The following is a 23,780-nucleotide window of genomic DNA, read 5'->3' on the forward strand; positions in this document are numbered from 1 at the left end:
ACAAAAAAAAGCATACCTGAGGGAAAGGGCAGCAGGCCCAGGAATGGGCTGTAATCTGGCAGCAGGTTTCCCCATCAGAGCACTGGAAGGTGTCACTGCACTTAATATCCCTCTGGAGCTGGGAGCTCTGTGCTGCCAGTCCAGAGACACGAACCAGGGGGGCAGTGTGGGTCAGCCACACGAAGGGTTCGCCCTGCTTCTCACAGGTGCCAGCCTCAATGTTGCATCTGTAACCTTGCGGGCAGCAGTGCTCGTGATCCGAGCAGCACACCGCCTGGACAGGGGCAAAAGACCAAGACAGATGAATACCTGGACCTCAGCCTTTCCAACCTTGCCATTCATTCAGTCAGCTGCGAGCCTTAACAACTCCCTGGCACTGCTTTACCTTGACCAGAGGGCAGCAGCCCCACTTGCCCGTGGGCAGCTGGCAGCAGGTGGTCCCGGAGGCACAGCTTGTCTGGGGGTCACACCTCACATCTTGGGGACCGGCGGGGGTGCTGGATGCCTTGAGCTTCCTGGACCAGGGTATTTCCTGGCCTTCCTTGATGCAGGAGGTTTTAGTCACATCACATCTGTAGCCTCTAGGGCAGCAGTGTTCTCCATCTTCACAACACACCGCCTGAAACATGCACAAGGCCTTTGAGCAGCTCACTCCCGCAGCCCCACCTTAAAAGAAACCTTTCTGCGCTACAAATGATGGCAAAGGCATTTGAAGCCAGACCTTGAAATCAAAATAAAGCTAGGATACGAAGGTGGTTTTCACAAACGCCATGTCGAAACCCACTCCCTCAGAGATTAGGCTGCAGTGTAGTTTTTGTGAAGTGATGATTGAAATAGATCCGTGTATAATTTAAACTTACATGAGGTAGGGGACAGCAGGCCCATTTTCCAGGGCTCTGTTGGCAGCAGGTGGTGCTACGTGGGCAACTAGTGTGGTCGTCACACTTCTCATCTTTGGGGACCCTGCTCACAGCGGGCACCTTCTTCAGCCAGGGCACAGACGCTGTGGAGGAGTCACACATGCCAGCAGCTACGTCACAGGTGGTGCCCTCTGGGCAGCAGTGCACGTGGTCCTCACAGCACACAGCCTGGGAGCGGAGAACACACAGTGAGAGACAAGGGTCAATACGCTGCTGGACCCCAGGGACACAAACGGGAAAATAACGACAATAAGTACATTTGAAGATGCTTTTAGATGTATTCAACACTGCACAGCCAGATTCATTTTTATTTATTTTTTGCCGTGTAGTACAGACAAGCTTCTAGACAGATGCTACATGATTTTAATAAGTGTTTATAAGCCTTGTTCATTTTGAAAAGAACGTTGTTTTGAGAATAACAATGGTGTCTGTCTAACTTATGCCGTGGTCACACTACACGATTTCTACAATCCGACCCGATTTTATGAACAGTGGGCAGCTCACACTGAATGACTATTTTGCTCCGAATTTGTGTCTTTTGCGTCGTGAAGGAGCACACGCTACACGATCACTTAAGTACAGGGACGCACACTACACGACTGATCCGACATCCTTGTCATGGATCTGCGTCACAGCCTCCAAATCTCGCAGAAACACACGTGATCCACACAGAGAAAAGGTCAACAAACACGGACGTGCACATGTACAGGTCACGTCTGTGTATCGCAGATCTGCGCTGCTCCACCAATGGGATCAGTGGATTTCTGCAGATCTGCACAAAACTGCGGAAAGAACGCAACCACAAGCCGTGGTGGAGACAAACACAAAAAGCGTATAGTATTTTAAAATAACGTGCCCCAAAACAACCATTGGTATTTGAAGTATTTCAATAAATATGTATGAATCTTATTGTCCCGTTTATTCTTCCGTTTCTTTTCTCTGCTTCAGTCAGCTCGGCTCTCATTGGCTGCTGATCACGACACTCTCCACGATCGGTACCGATCGAGTCGTAAATGTTTAACATGTTTAATAACATCGCAGGGGCTCCGACAAGCTTACGATCAGATCGGAGGGCAAGCGACACTTCAGCCCGTCTCTCACTACACGACCATCGGCAGCGGGACCCGTCCCGACCAGCTGCTTGTCGTGCCGATCAGTGCCGATCAAATAGTGTACTGTGACCCCAGCATTAGGTTTGGTGCAATAAACCTAGGTTTAGTCAGGTGTCCGGACTCACGACAGCTGTGGTCTTCCCATTTGGTAATGGCTGGCTTTCGATTTGAAAGGGAACGATAGGTTATCATAAACCCAGTTCCCTGAAAAAGAAAGACAGCCATTCCTCTTAGCGGTCGCTCAACCAGACGACCTTCCTGATGAAGAAATGGCAGGGAGCTGCAGTCAGGAGGAGACTTTTCACAAACGCTGGGGGCGGGTCTCCCTCCTGCCAGCAGGGCCCCTATTGGGCAGCTTTGGTACATACTTTCACTGAATGACAGGTCAGAAGGCTCTTCCCATTCGGTAATGGCTGTCTTTCTTTTTAAGGGAACCGGGGTTATGATAACCTATCGTTAGGGATGGTGAAGATTTAAGTTCAAGCATACTCTTCATTAATGTAAAAGGAAAACTAAAATGCAGCCCTCGACAACTGAAGCCATGTGCTTTGGACATTTTCTATTGTGAAAATTGACCTAAGGTTTAAAAGCGTAATATGTAAATGTCTCCTTACCTTAGCCAATGGGCAGCAGGCCCAGCCTCCCTGTGTGGTCTTGCAGCAGGTAGACCCGTCAGGGCAGGAAGTGGTGTCATCACAGGGAATGTCTCTGGCTCCGACGGGGACCCTGCTCACAGCGGGCACCTTCTTCAGCCAGGGCACAGACGCTGTGGAGGAGTCACACGTGCCAGCAGCTACGTCACAGGTGGTGCCCTCTGGGCAGCAGTGCACGTGGTCCTCACAGCACACAGCCTGGGAGCGGAGAACACACAGTGAGAGACAAGGGTCAATACGCTGCTGGACCCCAGGGACACAAACGGGAAAATAACAACATTAATGCCCCGTTTCCAGTGGCGGACGCATCCGTGTTTTGTGGACGGTTAACTTGCTGGTGCTAGACGTGTCCGTAAGCGTCCGTCCCGCCCACTGAGGACATGATTCGCTTTCAGTATTGGAGGTGTGTGTTTGACTTGAGACACGGGGAGGAAGATATAATCTCAAGTGCCGTGTGCGATCATGAAGAAATTACAAGTTTATTAGCAGCATGGAGAGAAATCCACGTACAGAAACAATGACTGCTTACAGTTAATATCCGAGTGCATTAAAAACTTGGATTTAACAGGACCGGTACAGTGCCGTGATTAGTTAAAAGAAACTGAAGGATAATAATCGGAGCGGTAGCAGCCGATATTCTTAATATTTTATGAATAACTGGCCGGTGTTTCAGGCTATGTTGTGTGAATGGTGTGCAGGACAATCCGCAGAGACAGTCAGTGTGAAGGCGAACACGATTTAGTTAACGTGTCCATTTACAAGTTAAATTAACAAATAAATTAATACAGCAGATGTGGGGATCCCTATAAAACATTAAGGACTGGTTTAATAAATGCGTCCATAAACGCCATGACTGAGACGTGGACACTTTAGTTCAATTATAACCTGCTATATTGTATCTGGATGATTAATCGCGAAACGTGTGTATTTTGTTTCAACTGTAACTTGCCCAGGTTAAGGACGTCTGATAAAGTAAATTATAAATAATACGGCAAAAAGTATTTTGCAGTTACAAATCTGTAGTAAGAGTAATAAGTTAAGGGAGTCACGCCGTGCCGTTTAACATACATATATACCAGCACAAATGATTACTATAATAATAACAATACATATTCGGTATTTAGTATTATTGTTGCACATGGAAACGTATTCTTATGGGAACATGCTTGTCTGAATATAATGTTGTCTCTACATGTTCAGCTCTTCCTAGTATCTCTGAACAGAAACGTGCATTTATTACGCCGTTTACAATCATGTAAAGCACAAATAATAAAACAGACACACAAGTCCTCTCCATTTCAGGCTGTATCGCTCAGTGTTGTTCTCGGTCTCTGTTTTTAACACGAACACAAACTAAACCCACAGTCGCTGCTCCTCCATCAGAGGGACGGACTTCACAGCGGCCTGGTTTTGCAAAAAAAAGCTCTGGGACGCGTCTGAGGACGGACCCGTCCGGCACGGCATGGCACGGCACGGCACGGCACGGACACTTAAGCCAGTGGAACCGAGGCATAAGTACATTTGAAGATGCTTTTAGATGTATTCAACACTGCACAGCCAGATTTATTTGCCGTATTTGCAGTATTTTTTGCCGTGTAGTACCAACAAGCTTCTAGACAGATGCGCTCCTTGCAAAACTGATATCTCTTTAACAATTATTTGTAAACATCGGTGTTTACAAAAAGAACATTCTGGGGATTTGTATATATATGATTTTAATAAGTGTTTATAAGCCTTGTTCATTTTGAAATGAATGTTGTTTTGAGAATAAAAATGGTGTCTGTCTAACTTAGGTTTCTTTGCTAATGCACATTTCTGTATTCATTCCAAAAATTAATTGTAGAATAAGAATGAAAAACTTCAAATCTTACATTTCTTGTGATAAATATAATGATCATATGAAACCTATATATGTAAAATTAAGTAATTTGCTGCACTATACCAAGCGCAGTGATGTGTGAGAGCGATGTAGTCCTGACGCATATAGCGATCGCTGTCCTCTTAGTTCTCCGAGGGTTAAAATGAGCTATAAAGATTGTAGAAATAAGATGTCTGCAATAATGTGGAGTAATAGCTTAGCTAATTCAGGATAAGTGTGGACTAAAAATATGGTTAGGGTCCAAGCAGCATTCAGACTAGGGTTATAATCTGGGCTGGGCCATAGTTCCCATTATGATTACGTTTCCATTAACATGAGTTACATGTAACATTTTACTTTATTTTATTTTTTCACAATTGACTGAGCTACAGTTCTGGTTGAGAAAGACAGTGTAGGCTGGGTGTGTGGATACAATCATTATACAGCACAAGGATGAGGCGGGGTTAGGGTTCAAGATTTAAGTTCAAGCATACGGTTAATTAACATTAGGATTCACAGTAAAAGGGAAACTAAAATGCAGCCCTCGACGACTGAAGCCATGTGCTTTGGACATTTTCTATTGTGAAAATTGACCTAAGGTTTAAAAGCGTAATATGTAAATGTCTCCTTACCTTAGCCAATGGGCAGCAGGCCCAGCCTCCCTGTGTGGTCTTGCAGCAGGTAGACCCGTCAGGGCAGGAAGTGGTGTCATCACAGGGAATGTCTCTGGCTCCGACGGGGACCCTGCTCACAGCGGGCACCTTCTTCAGCCAGGGCACAGACGCTGTGGAGGAGTCACACGTGCCAGCAGCTACGTCACAGGTGGTGCCCTCTGGGCAGCAGTGCACGTGGTCCTCACAGCACACAGCCTGGGAGCGGAGAACACACAGTGAGAGACAAGGGTCAATACGCTGCTGGACCCCAGGGACACAAACGGGAAAATAACGACAATAAGTACATTTGAAGATGCTTTTAGATGTATTCAACACTGCACAGCCAGATTCATTTTTATTTATTTTTTGCCGTGTAGTACAGACAAGCTTCTAGACAGATGCTACATGATTTTAATAAGTGTTTATAAGCCTTGTTCATTTTGAAAAGAACGTTGTTTTGAGAATAACAATGGTGTCTGTCTAACTTATGCCGTGGTCACACTACACGATTTCTACAATCCGACCCGATTTTATGAACAGTGGGCAGCTCACACTGAATGACTATTTTGCTCCGAATTTGTGTCTTTTGCGTCGTGAAGGAGCACACGCTACACGATCACTTAAGTACAGGGACGCACACTACACGACTGATCCGACATCCTTGTCATGGATCTGCGTCACAGCCTCCAAGTCTCGCAGAAACACACGTGATCCACACAGAGAAAAGGTCAACAAACACGGACGTGCACATGTACAGGTCACGTCTGTGTATCGCAGATCTGCGCTGCTCCACCAATGGGATCAGTGGATTTCTGCAGATCTGCACAAAACTGCGGAAAGAACGCAACCACAAGCCGTGGTGGAGACAAACACAAAAAGCGTATAGTATTTTAAAATAACGTGCCCCAAAACAACCATTGGTATTTGAAGTATTTCAATAAATATGTATGAATCTTATTGTCCCGTTTATTCTTCCGTTTCTTTTCTCTGCTTCAGTCAGCTCGGCTCTCATTGGCTGCTGATCACGACACTCTCCACGATCGGTACCGATCGAGTCGTAAATGTTTAACATGTTTAATAACATCGCAGGGGCTCCGACAAGCTTACGATCAGATCGGAGGGCAAGCGACACTTCAGCCCGTCTCTCACTACACGACCATCGGCAGCGGGACCCGTCCCGACCAGCTGCTTGTCGTGCCGATCAGTGCCGATCAAATAGTGTACTGTGACCCCAGCATTAGGTTTGGTGCAATAAACCTAGGTTTAGTCAGGTGTCCGGACTCACGACAGCTGTGGTCTTCCCATTTGGTAATGGCTGGCTTTCGATTTGAAAGGGAACGATAGGTTATCATAAACCCAGTTCCCTGAAAAAGAAAGACAGCCATTCCTCTTAGCGGTCGCTCAACCAGACGACCTTCCTGATGAAGAAATGGCAGGGAGCTGCAGTCAGGAGGAGACTTTTCACAAACGCTGGGGGCGGGTCTCCCTCCTGCCAGCAGGGCCCCTATTGGGCAGCTTTGGTACATACTTTCACTGAATGACAGGTCAGAAGGCTCTTCCCATTCGGTAATGGCTGTCTTTCTTTTTAAGGGAACCGGGGTTATGATAACCTATCGTTAGGGATGGTGAAGATTTAAGTTCAAGCATACTCTTCATTAATGTAAAAGGAAAACTAAAATGCAGCCCTCGACAACTGAAGCCATGTGCTTTGGACATTTTCTATTGTGAAAATTGACCTAAGGTTTAAAAGCGTAATATGTAAATGTCTCCTTACCTTAGCCAATGGGCAGCAGGCCCAGCCTCCCTGTGTGGTCTTGCAGCAGGTAGACCCGTCAGGGCAGGAAGTGGTGTCATCACAGGGAATGTCTCTGGCTCCGACGGGGACCCTGCTCACAGCGGGCACCTTCTTCAGCCAGGGCACAGACGCTGTGGAGGAGTCACACGTGCCAGCAGCTACGTCACAGGTGGTGCCCTCTGGGCAGCAGTGCACGTGGTCCTCACAGCACACAGCCTGGGAGCGGAGAACACACAGTGAGAGACAAGGGTCAATACGCAGCTGGACCCCAGGGACACAAACGGGAAAATAACGACATTAATGCCCCGTTTCCAGTGGCGGACGCATCCGTGTTTTGTGGACGGTTAACTTGCTGGTGCTAGACGTGTCCGTAAGCGTCCGTCCCGCCCACTGAGGACATGATTCGCTTTCAGTATTGGAGGTGTGTGTTTGACTTGAGACACGGGGAGGAAGATATAATCTCAAGTGCCGTGTGCGATCATGAAGGAATTACAAGTTTATTAGCAGCATGGAGAGAAATCCACGTACAGAAACAATGACTGCTTACAGTTAATATCCGAGTGCATTAAAAACTTGGATTTAACAGGACCGGTACAGTGCCGTGATTAGTTAAAAGAAACTGAAGGATAATAATCGGAGCGGTAGCAGCCGATATTCTTAATATTTTATGAATAACTGGCCGGTGTTTCAGGCTATGTTGTGTGAATGGTGTGCAGGACAATCCGCAGAGACAGTCAGTGTGAAGGCGAACACGATTTAGTTAACGTGTCCATTTACAAGTTAAATTAACAAATAAATTAATACAGCAGATGTGGGGATCCCTATAAAACATTAAGGACTGGTTTAATAAATGCGTCCATAAACGCCATGACTGAGACGTGGACACTTTAGTTCAATTATAACCTGCTATATTGTATCTGGATGATTAATCGCGAAACGTGTGTATTTTGTTTCAACTGTAACTTGCCCAGGTTAAGGACGTCTGATAAAGTAAATTATAAATAATACGGCAAAAAGTATTTTGCAGTTACAAATCTGTAGTAAGAGTAATAAGTTAAGGGAGTCACGCCGTGCCGTTTAACATACATATATACCAGCACAAATGATTACTATAATAATAACAATACATATTCGCTATTTAGTATTATTGTTGCACATGGAAACGTATTCTTATGGGAACATGCTTGTCTGAATATAATGTTGTCTCTACATGTTCAGCTCTTCCTAGTATCTCTGAACAGAAACGTGCATTTATTACGCCGTTTACAATCATGTAAAGCACAAATAATAAAACAGACACACAAGTCCTCTCCATTTCAGGCTGTATCGCTCAGTGTTGTTCTCGGTCTCTGTTTTTAACACGAACACAAACTAAACCCACAGTCGCTGCTCCTCCATCAGAGGGACGGACTTCACAGCGGCCTGGTTTTGCAAAAAAAAGCTCTGGGACGCGTCTGAGGACGGACCCGTCCGGCACGGCATGGCACGGCACGGCACGGCACGGACACTTAAGCCAGTGGAACCGAGGCATAAGTACATTTGAAGATGCTTTTAGATGTATTCAACACTGCACAGCCAGATTTATTTGCCGTATTTGCAGTATTTTTTGCCGTGTAGTACCAACAAGCTTCTAGACAGATGCGCTCCTTGCAAAACTGATATCTCTTTAACAATTATTTGTAAACATCGGTGTTTACAAAAAGAACATTCTGGGGATTTGTATATATATGATTTTAATAAGTGTTTATAAGCCTTGTTCATTTTGAAATGAATGTTGTTTTGAGAATAAAAATGGTGTCTGTCTAACTTAGGTTTCTTTGCTAATGCACATTTCTGTATTCATTCCAAAAATTAATTGTAGAATAAGAATGAAAAACTTCAAATCTTACATTTCTTGTGATAAATATAATGATCATATGAAACCTATATATGTAAAATTAAGTAATTTGCTGCACTATACCAAGCGCAGTGATGTGTGAGAGCGATGTAGTCCTGACGCATATAGCGATCGCTGTCCTCTTAGTTCTCCGAGGGTTAAAATGAGCTATAAAGATTGTAGAAATAAGATGTCTGCAATAATGTGGAGTAATAGCTTAGCTAATTCAGGATAAGTGTGGACTAAAAATATGGTTAGGGTCCAAGCAGCATTCAGACTAGGGTTATAATCTGGGCTGGGCCATAGTTCCCATTATGATTACGTTTCCATTAACATGAGTTACATGTAACATTTTACTTTATTTTATTTTTTCACAATTGACTGAGCTACAGTTCTGGTTGAGAAAGACAGTGTAGGCTGGGTGTGTGGATACAATCATTATACAGCACAAGGATGAGGCGGGGTTAGGGTTCAAGATTTAAGTTCAAGCATACGGTTAATTAACATTAGGATTCACAGTAAAAGGGAAACTAAAATGCAGCCCTCGACGACTGAAGCCATGTGCTTTGGACATTTTCTATTGTGAAAATTGACCTAAGGTTTAAAAGCGTAATATGTAAATGTCTCCTTACCTTAGCCAATGGGCAGCAGGCCCAGCCTCCCTGTGTGGTCTTGCAGCAGGTAGACCCGTCAGGGCAGGAAGTGGTGTCATCACAGGGAATGTCTCTGGCTCCGACGGGGACCCTGCTCACAGCGGGCACCTTCTTCAGCCAGGGCACAGACGCTGTGGAGGAGTCACACGTGCCAGCAGCTACGTCACAGGTGGTGCCCTCTGGGCAGCAGTGCACGTGGTCCTCACAGCACACAGCCTGGGAGCGGAGAACACACAGTGAGAGACAAGGGTCAATACGCTGCTGGACCCCAGGGACACAAACGGGAAAATAACGACAATAAGTACATTTGAAGATGCTTTTAGATGTATTCAACACTGCACAGCCAGATTCATTTTTATTTATTTTTTGCCGTGTAGTACAGACAAGCTTCTAGACAGATGCTACATGATTTTAATAAGTGTTTATAAGCCTTGTTCATTTTGAAAAGAACGTTGTTTTGAGAATAACAATGGTGTCTGTCTAACTTATGCCGTGGTCACACTACACGATTTCTACAATCCGACCCGATTTTATGAACAGTGGGCAGCTCACACTGAATGACTATTTTGCTCCGAATTTGTGTCTTTTGCGTCGTGAAGGAGCACACGCTACACGATCACTTAAGTACAGGGACGCACACTACACGACTGATCCGACATCCTTGTCATGGATCTGCGTCACAGCCTCCAAGTCTCGCAGAAACACACGTGATCCACACAGAGAAAAGGTCAACAAACACGGACGTGCACATGTACAGGTCACGTCTGTGTATCGCAGATCTGCGCTGCTCCACCAATGGGATCAGTGGATTTCTGCAGATCTGCACAAAACTGCGGAAAGAACGCAACCACAAGCCGTGGTGGAGACAAACACAAAAAGCGTATAGTATTTTAAAATAACGTGCCCCAAAACAACCATTGGTATTTGAAGTATTTCAATAAATATGTATGAATCTTATTGTCCCGTTTATTCTTCCGTTTCTTTTCTCTGCTTCAGTCAGCTCGGCTCTCATTGGCTGCTGATCACGACACTCTCCACGATCGGTACCGATCGAGTCGTAAATGTTTAACATGTTTAATAACATCGCAGGGGCTCCGACAAGCTTACGATCAGATCGGAGGGCAAGCGACACTTCAGCCCGTCTCTCACTACACGACCATCGGCAGCGGGACCCGTCCCGACCAGCTGCTTGTCGTGCCGATCAGTGCCGATCAAATAGTGTACTGTGACCCCAGCATTAGGTTTGATGCAATAAACCTAGGTTTAGTCAGGTGTCCGGACTCACGACAGCTGTGGTCTTCCCATTTGGTAATGGCTGGCTTTCGATTTGAAAGGGAACGATAGGTTATCATAAACCCAGTTCCCTGAAAAAGAAAGACAGCCATTCCTCTTAGCGGTCGCTCAACCAGACGACCTTCCTGATGAAGAAATGGCAGGGAGCTGCAGTCAGGAGGAGACTTTTCACAAACGCTGGGGGCGGGTCTCCCTCCTGCCAGCAGGGCCCCTATTGGGCAGCTTTGGTACATACTTTCACTGAATGACAGGTCAGAAGGCTCTTCCCATTCGGTAATGGCTGTCTTTCTTTTTAAGGGAACCGGGGTTATGATAACCTATCGTTAGGGATGGTGAAGATTTAAGTTCAAGCATACTCTTCATTAATGTAAAAGGAAAACTAAAATGCAGCCCTCGACAACTGAAGCCATGTGCTTTGGACATTTTCTATTGTGAAAATTGACCTAAGGTTTAAAAGCGTAATATGTAAATGTCTCCTTACCTTAGCCAATGGGCAGCAGGCCCAGCCTCCCTGTGTGGTCTTGCAGCAGGTAGACCCGTCAGGGCAGGAAGTGGTGTCATCACAGGGAATGTCTCTGGCTCCGACGGGGACCCTGCTCACAGCGGGCACCTTCTTCAGCCAGGGCACAGACGCTGTGGAGGAGTCACACGTGCCAGCAGCTACGTCACAGGTGGTGCCCTCTGGGCAGCAGTGCACGTGGTCCTCACAGCACACAGCCTGGGAGCGGAGAACACACAGTGAGAGACAAGGGTCAATACGCTGCTGGACCCCAGGGACACAAACGGGAAAATAACGACATTAATGCCCCGTTTCCAGTGGCGGACGCATCCGTGTTTTGTGGACGGTTAACTTGCTGGTGCTAGACGTGTCCGTAAGCGTCCGTCCCGCCCACTGAGGACATGATTCGCTTTCAGTATTGGAGGTGTGTGTTTGACTTGAGACACGGGGAGGAAGATATAATCTCAAGTGCCGTGTGCGATCATGAAGAAATTACAAGTTTATTAGCAGCATGGAGAGAAATCCACGTACAGAAACAATGACTGCTTACAGTTAATATCCGAGTGCATTAAAAACTTGGATTTAACAGGACCGGTACAGTGCCGTGATTAGTTAAAAGAAACTGAAGGATAATAATCGGAGCGGTAGCAGCCGATATTCTTAATATTTTATGAATAACTGGCCGGTGTTTCAGGCTATGTTGTGTGAATGGTGTGCAGGACAATCCGTAGAGACAGTCAGTGTGAAGGCGAACACGATTTAGTTAACGTGTCCATTTACAAGTTAAATTAACAAATAAATTAATACAGCAGATGTGGGGATCCCTATAAAACATTAAGGACTGGTTTAATAAATGCGTCCATAAACGCCATGACTGAGACGTGGACACTTTAGTTCAATTATAACCTGCTATATTGTATCTGGATGATTAATCGCGAAACGTGTGTATTTTGTTTCAACTGTAACTTGCCCAGGTTAAGGACGTCTGATAAAGTAAATTATAAATAATACGGCAAAAAGTATTTTGCAGTTACAAATCTGTAGTAAGAGTAATAAGTTAAGGGAGTCACGCCGTGCCGTTTAACATACATATATACCAGCACAAATGATTACTATAATAATAACAATACATATTCGGTATTTAGTATTATTGTTGCACATGGAAACGTATTCTTATGGGAACATGCTTGTCTGAATATAATGTTGTCTCTACACGTTCAGCTCTTCCTAGTATCTCTGAACAGAAACGTGTATTTATTACGCCGTTTACAATCATGTAAAGCACAAATAATAAAACAGACACACAAGTCCTCTCCATTTCAGGCTGTATCGCTCAGTGTTGTTCTCGGTCTCTGTTTTTAACACGAACACAAACTAAACCCACAGTCGCTGCTCCTCCATCAGAGGGACGGACTTCACAGCGGCCTGGTTTTGCAAAAAAAAGCTCTGGGACGCGTCTGAGGACGGACCCGTCCGACACGGCATGGCACGGCACGGCACGGCACGGACACTTAAGCCAGTGGAACCGAGGCATAAGTACATTTGAAGATGCTTTTAGATGTATTCAACACTGCACAGCCAGATTTATTTGCCGTATTTGCAGTATTTTTTGCCGTGTAGTACCAACAAGCTTCTAGACAGATGCGCTCCTTGCAAAACTGATATCTCTTTAACAATTATTTGTAAACATCGGTGTTTACAAAAAGAACATTCTGGGGATTTGTATATATATGATTTTAATAAGTGTTTATAAGCCTTGTTCATTTTGAAATGAATGTTGTTTTGAGAATAAAAATGGTGTCTGTCTAACTTAGGTTTCTTTGCTAATGCACATTTCTGTATTCATTCCAAAAATTAATTGTAGAATAAGAATGAAAAACTTCAAATCTTACATTTCTTGTGATAAATATAATGATCATATGAAACCTATATATGTAAAATTAAGTAATTTGCTGCACTATACCAAGCGCAGTGATGTGTGAGAGCGATGTAGTCCTGACGCATATAGCGATCGCTGTCCTCTTAGTTCTCCGAGGGTTAAAATGAGCTATAAAGATTGTAGAAATAAGATGTCTGCAATAATGTGGAGTAATAGCTTAGCTAATTCAGGATAAGTGTGGACTAAAAATATGGTTAGGGTCCAAGCAGCATTCAGACTAGGGTTATAATCTGGGCTGGGCCATAGTTCCCATTATGATTACGTTTCCATTAACATGAGTTACATGTAACATTTTACTTTATTTTATTTTTTCACAATTGACTGAGCTACAGTTCTGGTTGAGAAAGACAGTGTAGGCTGGGTGTGTGGATACAATCATTATACAGCACAAGGATGAGGCGGGGTTAGGGTTCAAGATTTAAGTTCAAGCATACGGTTAATTAACATTAGGATTCACAGTAAAAGGGAAACTAAAATGCAGCCCTCGACGACTGAAGCCATGTGCTTTGGACATTTTCTATTGTGAAAATTGACCTAAGGTTTAAAAGCGTAATATGTAAATGTCTCCTTACCTTAGCCAATGGGCAGCAGGCCCAGCCTCCCTGTGTGGTCTTGCAGCAGGTAGACCCGTCAGGGCAGGAAGTGGTGTCATCACAGGGAATGTCTCTGGCTCCGACGGGGACCCTGCTCACAGCGGGCACCTTCTTCAGCCAGGGCACAGACGCTGTGGAGGAGTCACACGTGCCAGCAGCTACGTCACAGGTGGTGCCCTCTGGGCAGCAGTGCACGTGGTCCTCACAGCACACAGCCTGGGAGCGGAGAACACACAGTGAGAGACAAGGGTCAATACGCTGCTGGACCCCAGGGACACAAACAGATGTGTTTTTTATTTTAATTTTGATTGTCCTCCAGGATTTTGCTTTATTTTTTCAATTCCTTCCATCCCTTCTATGCATGTTGGAAACAGGCATTTGAAAAACTGGGTCAATGTAACTTTATGCTCCGTTTTTAGGGTGTTGCTCATCTAAAGACACTCGAGACAGCCTACTGGGTTTCCTCACTCAGTTTACTATTGGGATATCTTGTAGCTGCTGTCCCTGTTGCCTTACAAAAGAGGACCCATTAGCGTAATCACCAGCTGCATCTCCTCACCTTAGCCGAAGGGCAGCAGGTCCAGCCTCCCTGTGTGGTCTTGCAGCAGGTAGACCCGTCAGGGCAGGAAGTGGTGTCATCACAGGGGACATCGCTGGCTCTGACGGGGACCCTGCTCATAGGCGCCTTCACCAGCGTCAATGGCCTCTGGGAGAGCCAGGGGAAGACTAGACTCTTCTGCTCGCAGCTGCTGGCTTCAACGTTACAGGTGTAGCCCTTAGGGCAGCAGTGTACAAAGTCACTGCAGCACTCAGCCTGCAGGGGGCAGCAAGGGTATACATTTTAGGAAATCTGTTGCAGATAGATTTAAAAATCAGAAAACCACAACCTGACATACAGACATACCACTTTAACATTAATATTTAATGGAGTTTATTATCACTTGCCTGCTTTGCATTACAGCCCCCAACACAAACGTACACAATTTACGTCACGGTGGAAGCATCAGATCAACGTACCTCGGGTATAGGGCAGCAGGCCCAGCCACCGGCCTTGGTTCTGCAGCAGGTATGACCCTTGGGACAGGCAGCGGTGGAGTCACACTGCACATCCCTGGCTAGGAGACAAAAGGCACCCATAGATGACAGGGTCATATGCTAAGTGCCAGGGTCTTAAATAGTGATGTAATAGGAGCTACTCCACTAAATAAAATCAAGCCATTCTACTGAGAAAGAGGGACACCAAAAATAAAACCATACAAAGGATAGAAGACAGCAATCAATATGTTGGTGGCTGTGGGGCAAAAGATTAAAAAACTAGCTAAATATGGATTAAAAAAACAGTTTATTATTTTTATTTTGTTTTGCTTTCAAGTAATTTGAATGCAGTACAAAAGTACCAGAGGGCATTTTGAGGATGTAAGTAATGGATTGATCATCCATCCATTTTCAATAACCGCTTCATACAGTGCAGGGTCATGGTGAACCAGAGCCAAACCCAGCAGACATGGGCCACATGAGGAGGACATGCAAACTGCACCCAGGTATTCCAGGCAATAATCTGTCTGAACATATGTCCCAGGAGTAGCGAGACCGCAGTGCAAACCACTGCCCCTTCAGACAAGTGGAGACCAATTAATCAAATCAATACATAAAGCATTGAAATTATGCACTCCTTTTACCTTCAGTTTCCAGTGCGGGCAGTTTTTCAGACCAGGTGGTTTTTGTCCCATCCGCACTTATACATTTAGTGTGGGCCAGGTCACACGTGGTTCCCTGTGGGCAGCAGTGCTTGTGGTCATTGCAGCAAACCGCCTGCAAAACACAAGGATCGGTCTGCTAGCCACTCCCAAAGCCCTCTCACTGCTCACACTCACTCCTCTTTCTTACAGATTCTGCAAGACTGCTTTGAATTTTCATCTTGGTTTAAAAACTTAGTCCAGAAAAGACGTTCATTGTGCACACCCACGTCAATGGTAATCCGGGTCACACTGGATCAGTGCCCCTGTGCAGCAAATAGAGCGTCACCGGCCTTGTCATGAATCAAACGTTACAGGTTCCAGAGAGTTAATAATGAGGTTGTATTGATTGCTTAAAATAATGACAAAGAAAATATACAGCTGAGGAAGAAAGGAAAAACGGGGGGGGGGGACACGACACTTACATTAGGCAAAGGACAACAACCATAAGACCCGTTTGATAGCAGACAGCAGGTAGTTTCATCAGGGCATTTCGAACGTCCATCTGGGCAGGTGACTGAGGAGACACAAACAAAACCCACTGCCATCAAACTCCAGAGCATTTTCTTTCATACCCAGTTGAGCAAAACAAGATGCATTTAAACAACTATCCTTTTATGATGTTAAATATTCCCATATTATAGTTTAAATTACACACACTAGCATTGATGATATTTAATTACTGTACATTCAATATGTAATTTTAGGGCCATTGAAAACTCTACCCGGCCACTAGGTGTGTATTGGTCGTGCATGCAGCCTATTGAACCCCATGCTGCACAGAGTCAGGTTTGCAGTAGGGCTGGGCGATATGGCCAAAAATGTTATCACGATAAAACATTTCATATCAGTCTATATCGATAATTATCACGATACATTTCAAATCATTATTTCTTTCAAGTTTAAAGGCAGATTTTTGCTCCTGAGTGAAAGTTGAAGAAACCAGACTTAATTGTTGTTTTAAACTATTCTTTATGGTCAGAACATGACAAACACTTGCCAAACAATGGATCATTTCACAAATCTGAGGTGGAACATTCAAAACAATTATAATGATAAAATCTTTCAACATAAAAATATGCATGAGTAAAATTAAGTAAAATACATTTTCAGTCCTTTTTCCTCAAAAAAATAAATATCTGCAGTCTGATGTAAAACAGCCCCACAGAGACAATCAGCATGAAGGTGAACACAACTTGGATAATGTGTGTCCATTTACAAGTTAAATGAATGAATGAATGAATAAATAAATAAATAAAATACATACAGCAGATCTGTGTTTCCCTCTAAAATATTAAGGACTGGTTTATAAATGCGTCCATAAACACCATGACTGAAACATGCACACTTCAGTTAAATTAAACCCACTATATTGTAGCTGCTGTTACTGTATTATTAATCGTGAAATGTGTATTTTGTTTCAACTAACTTGCCCTGGTTAAGGGCGTCTGCTAAGTAAATTAAAAATAATATGGCAAAAAGTGTCGTTTGCAGTTACAAATCTGTAGTAAGAGTAATAAGTTAAGGGAGTCAAGTTGTGCCATTTAAAATGCACATGTACTAGCACATATCTTGGTGATGACTACAATAATAATTAATAGCAAATATTTTATTGTTGTACATGGAAAAGTTTTCTTACAGTAACGTAATGCGCGTCTATACACGTTTAGTTCTTCTTAATATCTCTTAACAGAAACATGTATTTATTATGCAGTCTCCAATCATGTAAAGCATAAAGAATAAAATAGGCTCCATCGCTCGTAGTGTTGTTTTCGGTCTTTGTTTTTAAAACGAAACAAACAAAAATCACAATCGCTCTGCTCTTCCCACAACAAATGAACTTCCAACAACGGTTATTGAGGGAAGTAATTACCTCGATAATTATTGATATCGATTTAATCGCCCAGCCCTACTTTGCAGATTAACTGGGTTAGTAAAATCTTGTCAACAACAATGGCTCTGGATTGGAAAGCTACTTTACCATCTCTAAGGACGGCAGGCAGCTTTGTCCACAGAGGGGTTTCTTTGGTGGCTGACTTGCAGACGCTGTGCTCCAGGTCACAGGTGGTGCCTCCAGGGCAGCAGTGCAAGTGGTCTGTGCAGCACACAGCCTGGGAAACCACAGACATGTGAGAAAACCTAGGGCAGCCTCTCACAGAAAGCTCCAGTTCTACAGACACCTTTCCATTTGTCACACTAGGATTATAATGCATACTTCAGAAGAACTTTCTTACACAAATTATACTGGCAAACCAGATCCCTTTTTACAGTATTTGATACTTTAAAGTACTTATATCAACTACACTGTAAAAGACTCATGGAAGTTTGAAAGAGTATGTGAAATATGGTTTGCCATTCATCACACACAAACAAAACAAAAACTCTACTGAATGAAAATAAAAAGAGGCTAGGTACTTACAAGAAGTGGAGATGAGACTAAAAACATAAATCCCTTATTTATTTTTGTGGGTTCCCACCTTAAGATTCTGGGAAAAATAAAAATCTATAAAACCTAGAAATGTTCTGGAATGAAGCACAAATCCACTCACGTCAGTGAAGGGACAGCAGCCGTATGACCCGGTGGTCGTCTGACAGCAGGTGGTGCCATCTGGGCATTGGGATTTGCCATCTGGACACTGCACTGTTTCTCCACCTAGAACTGCAGAGAACAAAGGGAAAGGGGTGGAATCAAAGCCTCCAATAAACCAGGAATGGCAGCTAAAAACGTTTCCCACTGAGCATTGCTAACCAAACCAAAGTCAATACACTAGGGTCAGAGCACACACACCATCACTACACACCAAGCTCTTTCCCCACAATGATGTGGATTTATATTAAGCATATTTCAGTTAATTAACTAAAGGTTAGCTGGAATTAAAAACAAAAACCACACACACACACACACACACACATACACATACACATACACACATACACATACACACACACACACACACACACCGCTATCACTATGAGGACTCTCCACAGACAATGATTTTTATACTGTACAAACTATAGATTCTATCCCCTAACACTGACCCTAACAACAAACTTTCTGCATTTTTACATTTTCAATAAAAAAATAATTTTGTATGTTTTATAAGCATTTTGAATTATGGGAACATGGGCAATGTCCTCATAAACCACCTTAATAGTGTAATAACATTGTAATTACCAGTTTGTAACCTAAAAAAGGGTCCTAATAAATCACATAAACCAGCCCCCCCCCCCCACACACACACACACACCATAAGGTAGTTATAACACAAAGACCTGGCGTGGTCATCCACAATCACAAGAATAAGGTAGACTCTCAGAGACCGCTCACCTTGCTGGTCCTCCCAAGCTGCCCTCTTCCTTGCAGGGAATTTAGCCCACATGGGCATATCCTTGGTGGCCGACTTACACTTGGAGTGCTCGAGGTCACAGGTGGTGCCCTCCGGACAGCAGTGCATCTTGTCCTCACAGCAGACAGCCTGAGGAAGGATAAAGGCCAGGGATGGAAAGGGCTACAAGACTGGCCCTTACACAGCAGCCTAACCCAAGGAGCACAGCGTTTCTGTTACAGACAACACCCATCTCCCCTGCAAACCATTTTGGCATTTGCGGACTCTCCAACACTCAAAATGCCAAACTCTACATCACAACAGCAATGGTGACAATGACATTTAAATGTATATATAAGCATATCTGTTGAACTAAGGGATGGAGATCTCCAGCAGGAATACAGGGAGTGAGATTGAGACCCCCGTGCTAGTGCCCAACCACTAGTTACCTTTTCCATGGGGCAGCAACCCCAGCTCCCATCTGGGATCTGGCAGCAAGTTGTCCCATCAGGACACTCCGACACCTGATCAGGACAAATCACTGCCTCCACACCTGAGGGCTCTGCAAAACAACAGGGACAGGTATCAAGGCCCAGGGCAAGCACAAATCAAGCCTCTTTCTTTCACTAATGTAGCAGCAATAGCCCCTCACAGTACATGGTGTCCCCTGGCACATGAAAAGCATGTAGGTGACCCTTACAAGTGGGAAAACATACAACAAATCAGCCCTTAGGGGCTCACCCTTTGCTAATTATTTATATGAAAGAAGAGGCACAGGGGATTCATTCAGGGTATGTAGAAAGCATCTGAATTCTTCCTTCGCGATTTACTGTTATGATAACTGTAAGGACATTATAAAGGCACAGATAGGATTTATTTTTAAAATATTTCTGCTTAAATCAGCAGTTTATACTTTTAAAAACAAAACAATCAAAGGTCACACCTTTCAGTTCTGTGCATGAGCTACCATCGTGACTACACTGGTGACCCACAGGACAGGAGTGTTTCCCATCAGCACAGGAGACGGCCTGGAACAAGAGGAAGTAAAAGCAGCTGAAGCAAGAACTGCTTGCAGTACTGGCTGTGTATCAAGACTGCAGCCCAACTGGAAAGTAATGTTTGGGTGCCTAGAATTTCTCAATTAGAAAAAATAAATAAAACTGGTTACATTAGACCAAGACCCGAAAAGAAGAGATGCTTTTATGCAAACTGTTGACAAACAGGGAAAACACCAATTCCATATTTTATTCATGTTTACGTATGTATGCATGGATGTTCTTACTATATGCTGATGCAGTATCTAATCTCAATGCAACTCATATACTACAATGTGGTTTGGTCAACTAAAAGGCTGTTGCACAGTTTTGCTATTCTAAACCACTGCATCTGAACAGCCGCAGTCTGGTAAAACCACACATTTCACACCCGGTTTGCATTGCAATATCCTTCCATAACAGGCAGAGAAAAATCACAGTCACATAGTCTACTAACACCCTGAGCTTCTGCACCCCTCTGCACATGCACTGAGCTGCACAACCACCCATTAAATCTTATCAATGAATGTGGGGGAGGCACTAGATTACTAGGTTCAAAAATATACATATAATGAATACATAAACAAAAGATTAATATGAGAGGTGACAGTAGTATGCTCAGCGATGACAGAGGAGTCTGGAATCAAACTCAGGTGCATTCCAGTCTGTTCCTCAGTAGTCACGGCTACAGACAAACATTCCAACCTAGAATACAATCATGTCACGAGTGATTTTTTAATTAATAATCCAATAACATGCACCAAGTAATGCCATCAATTAAATCATGCTCGTTTTCATTACCTGAGGCAGAGGGGAGCAGGCGTACAGCCCTGCAGGAGTCTCCACACAGGAGTACTCCGAGGGGCAGTGAGAGCCATCTGGACAGATGCGTGGATGAACTCTCTCTGAGCTGGAGGGCACCATCAGGAGAGCACTTAGTGTCTGCAAAATGGAAAGGGAGAAGAAAACCATGAAGGGAAGCAACTACAGGTGGAAAATCCTGTTTCAAATCGCATCCCCAACACGCACAAGTTATGCAGGTAGGGAAATGGAGGATGTGGAGGGCAATCAACAGCAAAGGATCTTCCAATTGCATGTGTAGGCTGAACCAAAAGTAGTCAACTGATTCATATGAAGCCAACTAAACAAGTTTTGATCTTTAAAATGAAGCCAGCATTAAAAACATGATACTTTACTGAACTTCCATTGCATCATTTCAGTCCTTGCTTTTTAAGGGCCCAGATATGCATGCAACAAATAAAAAAGTCTGCGGGGGGTGGGGGGGTTGGGGTTGGATACTTATTTGTGGATTCAATATATAGGGGCTTGGGGGAGTCAGGGGGATATTCAATGCATGAATATGAAAAAGGCCATTTACAGTCAAGGTACAATGAACAGGAAGTAAACGCATATGAAGGTTTTTCACCTCCTCTGTGCTCTGCGTCAACACAGGCCACATCACCTCAGCTGACAGCGTTTGTGACTGTGAAACTGTAAACACTCTGGCTTCAAGCTAACTTTCAATGGAGTTACACTTCATACTAGCAGAAGTGGGGGGGTGTCCCATTTAACAGGATCAGGAAAACAAAAACTGCAGCCATGTGAGCCACTGGACATAGGGATGCCTAGCAAGATGGAGAGGAATGATTCTTCTGTGACAAAGGGAAAGGCTGAGGAGGAGAGGGGGAAAGAGAAATGCTGAGTGATGACATGCAGTCACAGTCACCATCCTTGCTGCCACATTTACTGGTATCCGGGTTAACCTGCCAACTAGATCCACAATAACACTCACGTGTGGCGATGGGCAGCAGCCATAACCGCCAGCCGAGTTCTTACAGCATGTGTTCCTGTCCTGACAGATGGAGCCATCAGGACACTGGAGAGCTGCAGCCAGGGCCAGCCAGCAGAGACACAGAACTGTCTCCTTATACATCTACAAGGAAGAGAGTGAGAAAGACGAAAGGGAGCAAGAAAAAACAAAAGATGAACAAGACTGTCACTTGAAGTGTTGCTCTGTACTTGCGTGTATAGTTCATTAGCAGCATTGAAGTTATTACAAACATTAAATCAATGTAAATAATTACTTTTTTGTTAAATCCAATACTGGAAAGGTCGGAATTGAATTTCAATTAGTTTGTAACATCAAAAAAAGTAGACTTGTTTCCAGGGCAGGCACAAAAGTCCACACCTGTGCATGTGAATCAGGTGATTTGGGTGCAAGAAATTCCTATCTAATTTGGCAGGTTGGTTTATGGCAGTTACAGAAATGAAGATCTGAAGTATGCCAAAAGATTACAAGGTTAGGAAAAACAAAAGCATAACAGTTCAATTTCAACAGCCAAGTGCAAAGCCCATTTACTAAGTATTTATTCACTAGGATGGATTTAGACCTCAAAAACAAATGTACTTTACATTAGTAATAGGTTCAATATTCTGCAACATTCAATTACTGAATAGATCAGGCAGTTAGGGGAATCTAACCAAACCCATGAATAAACATTTCAGGATGTATATTTGTAGATTACTTGTCCTTATAACAAATGTTTAGTAAAAACGTTTCTTTCCAAGCAGGGTTTTGCATGTTGGAAAACAGTACATTTCCCGTTTCTAATTTTGCTATGTGTGCCGATAAAATACCTAGAACATAAGTATACAGTAAATTATACAGGGGAAGAGGCACACACGCGCACGCACATCCACACACTTTCTTTTCTAAAGATATTGCTCTTTTGCTATTCATGTAGTCAAAATTGCTAACATGCATTTCTTAGACTACTTTGTAAAACTGCCAAAAAATACCCTTACATACTCAAATAAACAGAAGGAATAAAACTACCCCTTGCTATGGCAAAGCTTTCATCCTTGTATCTCAAGTGATTTCTCTCAGAGCAGGACAGGAAGGTTTTATTGATCAGCAAGACTACAGCTGCTTTCACACTAGGCAGTTGAACCCAGGGTGACCTGGGTAAAAAAAAAAAAATCAAGCACTGTCATATGGTCACCCCTGAACTCACCCCTGCTAGTGACCAGAATTGAGATTTCCAACCCGGGACAAAGCGCTCACTTCAGGATGAAACACTTTAATGTGAATCTTAACCAGTGTATTGTAACAAAAAGCAAATGCGAATGCAAGCAGGGTCCACTCAACCTGGGTTGAAGTGTTTAGTGTGAAAACAGCTTAAAACACCACAACTCCAATTTGTAAACTGCCTTCAATCAATTAAAACTGACAACAACAAAAAAATGAAAATGGTCTCCCCACTCAAAGTGTATAAAAAGCATGATTCAAGTTCACATGACTAGAAACACAAACTTCCACTTTCACAGTGTGTCAAACGTGAAAGCACTCCTCTTCCCTGTTCCATATCCTGTAGATGTCCCAACAGCTCCTGTAATTAATGTATGTTGTGGAATAACAATTACATGAACGAACTTGAATGCACGTCTGTGCGGTAGTTACAGACATTTCCAGAATACATCTAAACTCTAGGGTTTGTTAAAGCAAAGTGAAGACTCTGGGGATTATGGTAACTAGGTGTAGATTTATGACCTCTAAATAGGGATATGGTTAATTAAATCCAGACTTCTGTATTCATTTTCTTCTTGATTTCATTTCAATATTGAAATCCCCTTTTGAAAAAGGCATGAGGATGTGGCATTCCCCTTGTTTATAATATATATAAAAAAACATCACTATCACAGATGCAATAGGCAACTGAATAAATTCTTGTATGCCAAAACCTTCTATTCCTTTCAGATACTGGATATTCTTAGAAAGCCTACATTCATCTATTGCTTATGTGTGTGTAGGTCAGCAGTATTTACACTATGGACATTGGG

The 23,780-nt window shown here is 43.6% G+C and overlaps 1 protein-coding gene across 1 annotated transcript in view; it reads right to left on the minus strand.

Moving 5' to 3' along the window:
- grna (granulin a) overlaps nt 1-23,780 on the minus strand; it is a 28,098-nt gene that overhangs the window by 2,320 nt on the left and 1,998 nt on the right. The window contains exons 2-21 of the mRNA XM_066698712.1: nt 21,733-21,873; nt 20,742-20,882; nt 19,850-19,934; nt 19,356-19,468; nt 18,909-19,056; nt 18,130-18,239; nt 17,562-17,691; nt 16,006-16,097; nt 15,524-15,656; nt 14,862-14,959; nt 14,404-14,658; nt 13,824-14,060; nt 11,295-11,531; nt 9,500-9,736; nt 6,971-7,207; nt 5,176-5,412; nt 2,647-2,883; nt 861-1,088; nt 386-619; nt 17-274 (exon numbers count right to left, since the gene is read on the minus strand). Of these exons, the coding sequence (XP_066554809.1) occupies nt 17-274; nt 386-619; nt 861-1,088; nt 2,647-2,883; nt 5,176-5,412; nt 6,971-7,207; nt 9,500-9,736; nt 11,295-11,531; nt 13,824-14,060; nt 14,404-14,658; nt 14,862-14,959; nt 15,524-15,656; nt 16,006-16,097; nt 17,562-17,691; nt 18,130-18,239; nt 18,909-19,056; nt 19,356-19,468; nt 19,850-19,934; nt 20,742-20,882; nt 21,733-21,873 (3,588 nt within the window). The remainder of the gene's footprint in view (nt 1-16; nt 275-385; nt 620-860; nt 1,089-2,646; nt 2,884-5,175; nt 5,413-6,970; nt 7,208-9,499; nt 9,737-11,294; nt 11,532-13,823; nt 14,061-14,403; nt 14,659-14,861; nt 14,960-15,523; nt 15,657-16,005; nt 16,098-17,561; nt 17,692-18,129; nt 18,240-18,908; nt 19,057-19,355; nt 19,469-19,849; nt 19,935-20,741; nt 20,883-21,732; nt 21,874-23,780) is intronic.

This window comes from Amia ocellicauda, chromosome 3 (genome assembly GCF_036373705.1).
Source record: "Amia ocellicauda isolate fAmiCal2 chromosome 3, fAmiCal2.hap1, whole genome shotgun sequence".
Taxonomy (NCBI): domain Eukaryota; kingdom Metazoa; phylum Chordata; class Actinopteri; order Amiiformes; family Amiidae; genus Amia; species Amia ocellicauda.